Source organism: Gymnoscopelus microlampas, assembly GCF_963454915.1.
Source record: "Gymnoscopelus microlampas genome assembly, chromosome: 18".
Lineage (NCBI taxonomy): Eukaryota > Metazoa > Chordata > Actinopteri > Myctophiformes > Myctophidae > Gymnoscopelus > Gymnoscopelus microlampas.
Window position 1 is genome coordinate 16964303 of NC_139955.1, and position 10505 is coordinate 16974807.

The 10505-nt window shown below is 40.3% G+C and overlaps 1 protein-coding gene across 1 annotated transcript in view; it reads left to right on the forward strand.

The window, feature by feature from the left end:
• Positions 1 to 2029: 2029 nt before the first annotated feature.
• The window catches only part of slc34a1b (solute carrier family 34 member 1b), a gene marked incomplete at both ends in the record, with an annotated part of 16586 nt that continues 8110 nt past the window's right edge, over positions 2030 to 10505 (forward strand). The window contains 7 exons of the mRNA XM_084041684.1: positions 2030 to 2050; positions 3110 to 3193; positions 3307 to 3360; positions 3847 to 3971; positions 8692 to 8768; positions 9422 to 9592; positions 10449 to 10505. The exon at positions 10449 to 10505 is cut by the window's right edge and continues 93 nt beyond it. Of these exons, the coding sequence (XP_083897810.1) occupies positions 2030 to 2050; positions 3110 to 3193; positions 3307 to 3360; positions 3847 to 3971; positions 8692 to 8768; positions 9422 to 9592; positions 10449 to 10505 (589 nt within the window). The remainder of the gene's footprint in view (positions 2051 to 3109; positions 3194 to 3306; positions 3361 to 3846; positions 3972 to 8691; positions 8769 to 9421; positions 9593 to 10448) is intronic.

The following is a 10505-nucleotide window of genomic DNA, read 5'->3' on the forward strand; positions in this document are numbered from 1 at the left end:
GGATGAATGGAGGTTTAACCTTAGCGTGGCAGAGCAGACAGCCCACCATCAGTTACAGGACATAATGTCCTTGCTGCTGTACAGTTTATGAGCAGTATTCATTGCCTGCATGTCCTCTTGTGTGTGTGGATGTGCGTTTCCAGAACGGCATCTAAAATTCTAAATATTCTGTGCCTTATGTGTTCTCTGTCATCACAGACACAGCATGGAAACTGAACTGGCTTTTGAGTTTCTGCTCTGAGTTGGATTTAGATTAGCTGGACATAAAGTATGGAAAAACAAAGTGAAACCCTTAAAATATTCAAGATTTTCTTTATTTGTTAAATCTCATACGTACACAAGAGTCAAATTCTTTGGTTTCGGTTCCTCAACATTGTATCAGATATAACAACAAAATAAATAATTACGAATAATGTTTTTTATCATAGCACACTTTGAGGCGCTTTAAGATTATTTGTGCTTGGTTCCTTCCTCTAAAATTTTGAGAAAGGAACCATGCCCACGGAATCTTCTAAGCGGTTATTTAGTCTAGATATTATATACATAATGTATGTATGTGTGCAGCGTGTGTACACACACACATAACTATAATTTTCTCAGCCCACAGGAAAAAGGGACGTTTTCATCTCATTGTCGTCATCTTTAGATGAGTGTCTGTTGTCATCTGGCGTGGGCTGAGACGATCACAGTCATGACACATTTCCAACAGGTTTGGCAGATGAATGGACCAGTCTGTTCTGCTGGAATAGATGAGGGCAGATAGGAACAGCACATACAGGTTGGCATTCTTTAAGTCAGGGCCGGATTGGACAACAATACAGGCAAAGAGTCTCACACCCTTGCAGATGCTAGACGAGCAACAGAGATTTAGAGGTTTCAGAGCAATGACCAAATTATACACATTATCTAATACATTTAGAGTAAAACGATATGATTTGCATGTGATTAGCAATATGTTCTCTTTTTTTAAGCACTAGAAAGGGGCGCTTGCATATCCCCGCCATGCCGGGTGGACTTAGCCTGGTAAACCACCCGGTCGCGGAATTCAATTTCATTTTCATTAAATCAAATGCAATGCGATTTCCGGGGTGTGGGGGAGGGGTTTACCAGGCTAGGGTGGACTACAAGTAAGTTTCGGGGGGACATGCGGTTCAACTCTATAGAGGCCTGGCTGCGCCGCAACATGTGATTCCAATTTGGGGTTGATTGGATGTTGCGGTCATGGTACTGTATATGGCATTTTTTGTAAAAATAAATAATTAGATAAACAAAAAATAATAAGGATAGCCCCTCACTCATTTTGATGCCAATTACAGGCAGAAAGTATGGAATATCAAAAAGATCACTGTCACATGACTTCTGAGATGTGTACCTAATTTAGTGAAGATGCATAAAATAAATCATGCTAATCATGCTTCTGCAACACACGTTGACATTTGTGGAATTTGTGGTTCTCTGGTCTAAGTGAAAGTGATTTTGCCTCTGTGTATCGGCCTCATAGAGGTCCTTCAATATGTGATTCAAATTTGGGTATAACAAATACTTTTTTATTTAAACATTTTTATCGGCCCCTACCACAAACCTTGGAGGCCAAATAAAAGAAATGGGAGTGTAGTGATTTTCTTGGCCTACTGGTTGCATGCTGGAAACGGATGATGTGAGCAACATTACATGTCAACCATGAGGTGCAGGTTCATCCTGACATTTTACACAAAATTGCCTCAGGAGAAACAGGCCTGGCCAGATGTGATCAGGAAATGGAAGGGACATTGGGGTCACCATCTAGTGAAAAGTAGATGCAAATGCTGATGTCCTGCTAGTGGCAGCATTCAGAAAGTCAAAAATACTGCAGTCATCAGCTGCATGAAAAAAAAAGAAATCCCAAATGCGACACTCATCATTGCCCTGTATGGTGTCCTTATTCTGTCCCACAGATATCTAGAGACGTAGTGTGAATATTCCAACAGATATCATCCATCTCCAGACTCCGTAGCTCTGAATTCCTCCAGTGAAAACCTTCAACTCAGCCATGGAGCAGAAGACAAATGAGGTGAGCAAAGGACTGATATTGAGAAGCTTTTTTCAGTCAATCTATCTATCTATCGATCTATCTCTTTTTTTTTCTCTCCATCTCTCATGCCTGCTCTCTTGCCAGATGAGGCTTGCTGATTCTGTAACCAGTCAAAGTTGTATTAAAAAAACAAAACTAACTAACCATTTGTATTGATATCATAGGTGTAAGAATGTACTTTTGCCATCAACTTTTTTTTAAACAGTTTTTTTTGTAAAAGGTTTTGCATAATTTTATCTAGCATAAACAGGTTTTAGCTATTTTCTAAGGTCCCCTGTCTCACTCCCGGGTTTAAAAAAAAGGCGGGAAAGCTGCGAAAGCTCTGATAAGCTTTTATTTTTTGATAAATGCACTAAATAATACTATATGGTGTGTCCCAAACATAACATGTCAACTCCGTCAGTCCAAAAATATATGTATATTAGCATTAATAGAACCTAAGCAACTTTGAGAAATATTTATGTTTATTGTCAACTCACTACGACTGTGCTGTGGAATGAACAAAAACATAGCATTTTATCAACTCCGTCAGATATGCCATCATCTTATGGAGATGACACAAAAAAAAACTGTGGGAGTTTGGCCCATTACATGGTTTAATAGTAATATTTTCCTGGCATAATTGAAGAATATATATATATATATATATATATATATATATATATATATATATATATGAATGACACGCACGCACACACACATTCGGGCGCGCATGCACAAACAAGCTCCTTCCTTCCTTCCTTTTTTGGATCAGGACCCACTTGAAAATCTTGAAAGCATTCTGACCAGTTAACCCGATATGCCGTGGTTTTAAAGAAAAAATACCATTAAAAAATATATATATATTATTTGCATTAATGTTTTATTATCATTAACATGTTGGTGTTTTGTCAATTATTTGGGGGCTTATACTTACAAGACCCTCGTGGCCCAAGGTTGAGAACAGCTGGTCTAGAGTGTAAATATGATCTGACGTGTATGTGTGCGTTATAAGGACGTTCTCTCTCTGTCTCTCTCTCTCTCTGTCTCTCACTTCAGGACCCCTCTACCACCTCTCCTCAGAAGCACATGAAGAACAGGTCCAAATCCACAGAGGAGATCCAAGTCCAACAGACCAAGAAGGTGAGACTTGAAGGATAGACCAGGCTCATATATCCTGTTTAATCCCTTGTTCACACTCTTCCATTACTCTTGTGTGTGGCTGGTCCAGGCTAATCCCCTTGTCCTTCACACAGACCTTTTCCTCACAGAAATCACTCCCGGGCGGACCAGACATGGAGAAAGTTAAGGTGAGAGGTGTTTGAGAAAGTTAAGGTGTGCGTGTTTGTTTTTGTTCTGCCAATTTGGCTTCAGCTTTTCAGAAATAAAACTACATGGCTGCCTTTCATGTATACAATATAGATTACACTCAAGGTGATGATGATGGGGGCAGTTGGGATGAGCCCCCTGCAGTGTCATGTACTGTCGGAAGGGTCAAACACCCAATGTCCACTTAATATACTATGATGATGAAATTGTCAGTGAGTCTGGCAGTTATAAGTATTATTATATATCCTTATAAGTCATTAGAAAACGCTTTACAATGTTATGATTCTTGTTATATTTCTGTGTGCCTTTAACTAATGTAATAAGCAGATTGTAATGCATAATAGTCATGGGCTATAACCATTTTTTGCACTAAATGATTGTAAACTCTTTGACAAGTGTTTTTTTTTTTGTATTGCAGGAGGGTCCTGAGTGCTGTGACACGCATTCGTCTTCATGTTCCCATGAAGAGCACAAGTGACCCTGAGATGAGAAAACACACAGTCCTCTTTAACAGACCCACAGGGTCGTCAGCCATCCATCAGATCATCTTACTGCGTATCGTCTCTGTCGGAGGGGGGGAACCTCCAAAACGGTAACTTTTTACGATTCAAATTTTAAAAAATGGCAAAAGAAGCAGATCTACAAGCTTCACACCGCGTTTCGAACATGCAGATCTGCTACTTTTGAATGACGCTGTAGTATGATCGAGTAGGGCATTAATTTACGAAAAAACAGAAAAAGTAAAAATATGGAGATAAGAGGTTTCTGCCCGACAGGGACGATATGTACTGTACTGTACACACACACACACACACACACACACACACACACACACACACACACACACACACACACACACACACACAGAGAAACTGTGACAATCACATGTCAACAAAGTGACATCCATGATGCGGCTCCTTCATTGTACTGTGAACATTTTGTACATAGAACAAACTGAATGTCTATTAACAATAAAGGAATGCTGTTCATCTACAGTATGTCCTCCTTTTTTCCTTGATCTCTCTCTGTCTGTCTGTCTCTCTCTCTCTCTCTCTCACACACACACACACACACACACACACACACACACACACACAGCACTGAACTCATGTGTTGTCGAATTATCTGTAGATCTGAGACATACTGTATTGAATAATTCCAGGAGGATTTATGTGTGTGCGCATGTGTGCGCGCGTGCGTGCGATGACAGCAGTATCGTGACCAAGGTGAAAGAAGGGTCATTGTGTTTGTCCTTACATGCTCCCACAGTGTGCACAGCATTAATGGATTGAATCAGTTACTGATTAATTATGTTCAAAATCTCAAGTTTTATGCATAACTGGGAAATTGTCAGATATAAAACAAGGCGTTTTCCTCTGCACTGTTTCTTAACCCTGGCCCTCAGGAACTCTGTTTGGATTTCTATCTAACTGGCTAGTAAATTGCCTTCATCTGGTGTCCCAGGTGTAAATAATCCCTGATTAGGCAGCTAGAACTATGCTTACCAGGTGAATGCAATTCGCCTCTAGGTAAGGAGAAAGCCCGCTGTACCACATTATGAGGTGCATGCATAAAACATGCAGACTCATTAACCACTTAAATACTACATTTAGTTGACCGTATTCCCATGCTATCTATACTAGGCCCCCTCCTATGTTCACTATTTTCGAAGAAAATAGCCGATATACAAGCTTGCAACACACATCACATTGTATAGCGCTATTTTCACAGAATTTGCCCCCAGAGTAGGGATGCTAGGGTTCAACTGGTTAATATTATGCTGCAGCCTGTTAATGTGCAGATCATCTCGGTGTATCGACAGGTAGAAATACTTTGCCGAATCTCAGTGATTGCTCACTCCACTCCAGAATCTCCAGCTGACTGCACAATAATCAGTGGTGGAAAAAGTACTCAAATGTTTTACTTAAGTAAAAGTACCAATACAACATTATAAAAAATACTATTACAAGTAAAAGTCTGTTATTCAAAATTCACTTGAGAAAGTAAAAAAGTTTTGGCATCAAAATATACTTAAAGTACCAAAAGTAAAACATATTCATTATGCAGAATGTCCCATTTTCACAAGTTTTCTAAATGCATTTGTCTTTTGAAAATAGTAGATCTACAAGCTATCTACACGTTGTGAGCTTGTAGATCGGCTATTTTCAAATGGCCGAAGTGTAGGCCTATATAGGGCTGAAGTGGCTAATGTATGTTTTGTAATAATAATCCAAATCTATACATAACTAGTAACTATAAACGTTTTCAAATAATTGTAGTGGAGTAAAAGTACAATATTTGCCTCTGAGATGTAGTGGAGTAGTATTGAAAATTGGAAATACTCCAGTAAAGTAAAAGTACAGTACTTGAGTACATGTAGTTGGATACTTTACGCCACTGACAATAATGAACATAGTGACAAAGTTCTCTCCCCTCTGGACAGCATTGTCAGCACATTCTCTGTTGGCTGAGAATAATGCTGAAGGGTCAGAACTTCAGCTGGTTTAATTATCAACACTATTAACCTGTTTAGGGAACTACCATTATCCTTTCTCCGATGGGAGGACACTGTGAGAGAGGACACCCTGGTGTTGTAGTGTGTGTGAAAATGTAAGTAAAGTGGGTTATAGGTCAGAGTGGCTTATTGTTGGTTTTCGTCATCCCCTTTTCAGTCGGCTACCATTGGTTCTCAAAGTGGGGTCCGGGGACCCCCAGGGGTCCTTAAGGGAGTTCCAGGGGGTCCCTGCAGCTAAATGATGGATAGTTAGGAATCAAATGGAGAGTCTGTAACTCTGAGAGTGTACAAATGGACCCTAACGGGTCCATTTGTACACTCTCAGAGTTAGATTAACACTGATTTTACAATATAAATGGGGGTCCCAGAGATAGAAATGCCAGTAAATGGGGTTCCGTCTGTAGCCTTAATGCATGTCAAACTGGGGGTCCTTGAATTAAAATGGTTGAAAATCACTGCTAGAGCCGTAAAAATCTTCTCTTATGGGGGTCCATGGCATACATTTTCAAATGGGGGTCCATGGGCTAATAAGTCTGCTCAAGATCTCCTCACTAGTCTGAAGAAGAGCAGTGTGCTCGAACGGTCGCTCAGCCCACACTCAGGTGGTACCAAAATAAATGTGTAAAAGGGAGCTACATTGTGCGAACTTTTATTATTTGTTCAGAGTTCTACCTTCAGCTGCCTCCAAATGTAGTGGAGTATATAATACCTTTAAGGACAAGTACCTCAAAATTGTACTTAAGTACAGTACTTAAGTAAATTAACTTAATTACTTTCCACCACTGCCATTTCTCCAATCTCAGGATGTATGTATACTGTACTTACCTCATGAAAAAAAACACCCCCCTCCGCTACAGTTGCCAAACTCTGTGCTGTAAAAATCTAAACAAAGAACCATTACAGTAGCTCTGATGAAAGCCTGATATGGTGATTTCAACACTTGCCAGTAGGTGTCACAATTTTCCTGCACTTGAGAAAACAAATCCACGGTTGAATCGCATGGACCCTATCATCAACACTTCATTATCCATAAACCTGCTGCATGAACAAATATATGTGTGTGTGTGTGTGTGTGTGTGTGTGTGTGTGTGTGTGTGTGTGTGTGTGTGTGTGTGTGTGTGTGTGTGTGTGTGTGTGTGTGTGTGAGTGTGAGTGTGAGAGAGAGAGAGAGTATATGTGTGTGTCTGTGTGATGAAATTAGTGTTATAGGTCACGTTATTAATTAACTGTAAGATCTCCAATGATCGGGCAAGTTAATCAACAAAAAAGAAATGCTCTTTTGGACACATAGAAAACAGGTAGCTCGTATATAAGAGTCCAGCTGCTGTAGTCGTCCTTTTGAAACTCATCCATCCTGGGGTCTTCCACATCACCACCCAAGACAGACTCAAACAAGGTAAGCTCAAATGTAACCTCATGTCTTCCTGTTGTCATGTGGTAGACCAGGGGTTTTCAACTGTTGAAAACCAACTGTTGGTCCTTGGACCACTGGTGGTTAGTGAAGGTAATTTGAATGTGGTTCCTGACCATGCACTAATTAACCACTTAAACCCTCAATACTTAGAAAACTTGTAACTTTGGCTCTGTACTTTGTCTGCTCTTTTTTCCCTCTATACCAAACCTCTTCAAGCTCTGAGCTTGTAGATCGGCTATTTTCTGAATGTTCCCACCAGAATAGGGGTGCTAGGGTAAGTTAAGTCCAGGAAAGTTAAGATCGTCTTTTCTTTCCTTTTGCAGTAGATAGATAGACATACAGGTTGAAGAATTTGACATACAGGGTTAAAGACAGGAAGATCAGTGAGCACTGAGCAGGTATGCAATGGACAGACTGACGGACAAGACACTACTTAGTACTTTGTAGATGCTCTTATCCAGACCAACTTTCTAAGCCACACACATACTGCCTATAAAGTTCTACTTACAACCATGAAAAGCAAGCCGGTCTGGACCAAAGTGATGTGTCCTGTCTATCTCTGCTCCATTCAGCACCTGGGACAGCGCACGCACGCACGCACGCACACACACACACACACACACACACACACACACACAATGGGAATGCAGAATTTGTTATCTACAGCAGCAGTCTGTGCAGCCTCGCTGAGTAAGGGGCCTACATACAATACCACATCCAAAGACACATTCGTTCTGCTGCGGTTGAGCTTATAACAGCATTTCCTAAAGCATCACAGCCTGCTGGATAATGTCCACGCAAAGTGCTGCATATAGACACAGTAATTACTGTAATTAAGAATACTGTCATTAAAAGACTCACTACCCTGGCTCTCTGCTTTTAAGAGACACGTCATCCGCGTCACTGATCTTTCTTCACACAGCTTATAAAGTGTCACAGGAAAAGGAAAAATTGGGACATTTGCAGTGAGAGTGACTTTTGAAGTGAGCTGGATTTCAGCCGAGCCAATTAACACCATTAAAATCTGACTAGCAGCTTCAGTTAAGGGGATGAGACAGTCAAAAATCTATATGAATGTTGTCTTATTGATTCTGGCAAGATGCTCATTTGCTGGAGCACATCCTGGCATCTGTGCTGAAGCAGTGACATTATTGCATCAAGGACAGCTGGCAATTAATTACAAACGCAGGCTGACTTTGTTCCCTTGTAATTGCTCATTTGTTGGTCTCAGCACCTGGTGAAAGGCTCCATTAGCAGACTACAGACTATACATTTTGCCCTCTGTGTCTGTTTCCTTAAACTGCAGGTGGTTAATGAATTCATTTATTTTTACATCAATTCTCCCCCTCTCTCTGGTGGTTTTCATTACCTTCTCTTTCTCAGCCACAGTCGACTCACTATGTCGTCTCGATCAATCACAATAGTGTCATCTCGGAGGAGCCTGGTCGTGGACTACAGTGGTAAGGATTTACACTCCACTGCCTTCATTCACATAAGGAGCTAGTTTAGTTTAGTTTATTTTTATCATCTTCTCCAGTATCCATAACATCACATACATCAACATAAACAAACTGTAGGTACATAGTTAAAGGTGATCAAAAAGGCATAGGCTGAAGCTACAAGCTTATGCCTATCCTACGTACATAAGCTTATGTTTGGCAAAAAGTAGTTGCAATGAATGTAAATCGACAGTAACCAAGCCAAACAAACAAAATAAATTCCAGATTAAAATACATAAAGCAAAAACAAAACAATCCCACACCCATCAATAAGCGTGTCATATAGATCTATATGGATCCGTATGCTATTATACACTACATAACCATTATTATGCATCATCATCATTTTAATCATATTATATTCACATCATCATCCTGATCACCACAACCATTACCACCAATATTACCATCTCTGCCACCATCACTATCATTACCATCATCATCATCATCATCGTCATCATCACCCCCATACTACCAACATAATGTATTATATCATACTGTATTCAGCCAAAATAATGTTTGAATAGTTTTTTGAATTGAGTGACATTATTAGAACGTGTAACAAACATGTGTTGTGTTGTGTTGTGTTGTGTTGTGTTGTGTTGTGTTGTCAGGGGTTGTGTTGTCCTCCTCCCAACCCAAGCTACTGATGGAGGAAGACAGGGAGTCTGGGATTGGCTCCACCCTAGACCTAATTGGCAGCTGTGAGGGGGACAACCACCACACCACCCACACCCCCAAAAAAACTCCACCTGCGGATGCAGACATCTCCCTCAAAGAGACAGGTACAAGGGACACATTGTACCTCAATATTTCATTAAAAAAAAACGTTTTTCATAAATGAATGCCCTATTTAGTACTATCATCGTATGACAGTTTCGTGCAAAAGTAACGAAAATAACTGATGTGTATACAAGCTCACAATTTGTTGCATTGTGACGTATTGTAAGCTTTTTTTCTTTTTTTCTTGCCTGACATGCCCATAGGCCAGGGGACACCTGGTTGAATGTCTGTCCATGTTTTTTTTAATACATTTTAAATAACAACAAGAGTGTGTGACTAAATAATGAGGTTATTTGTTCCATTTCCTGAAAAGGGGAGAATGATCTTCTAGGCAGGTGGTTTTCAACCCTTTTCATATCAAGGTCCATTATTTATTCGGCATTTGAGCCACGGACCACCATTTGATGAGATTTATTAGACTCTCAGAACCCAAGATTTAGCATATTTTGTTATCGTTGGATAAGATTTTGTCCACAATTTCATGCTGTATTGATGTTGGTACCATAGGAGAGATAACAGGCAAACGTTGATCAAAATTAACAATTCTTTAATTAAGTAATATGATGTTGTAAGGGTCCATTTGGTTTATTTTTACGCTCTCAAAAGTTAAAGATCTGTAAGGGTCCATTTGGTTACCAACTCTCCATCATTTAGCTGGGGACCACCTGGAACCCCCTCAAGGACCACTGGTGGTCCCCGGACCACTGGTTGAGAACCCCTGTTCTAGCCAGTGTAATGGGCTACAGGGCTAGTAAGAGACAGTGTTATCCGACTGCAGTACACGCACAACTATCACTTTTCACTCTTACATTTAGGGAGCACACAGTGAAAAAATTATCTTCCCTTTGCTTTGAGCAGACAGCTCTGCTGAGACATCAACCGCCTTCGATCCACACCACATCAAGGACCTCTTCA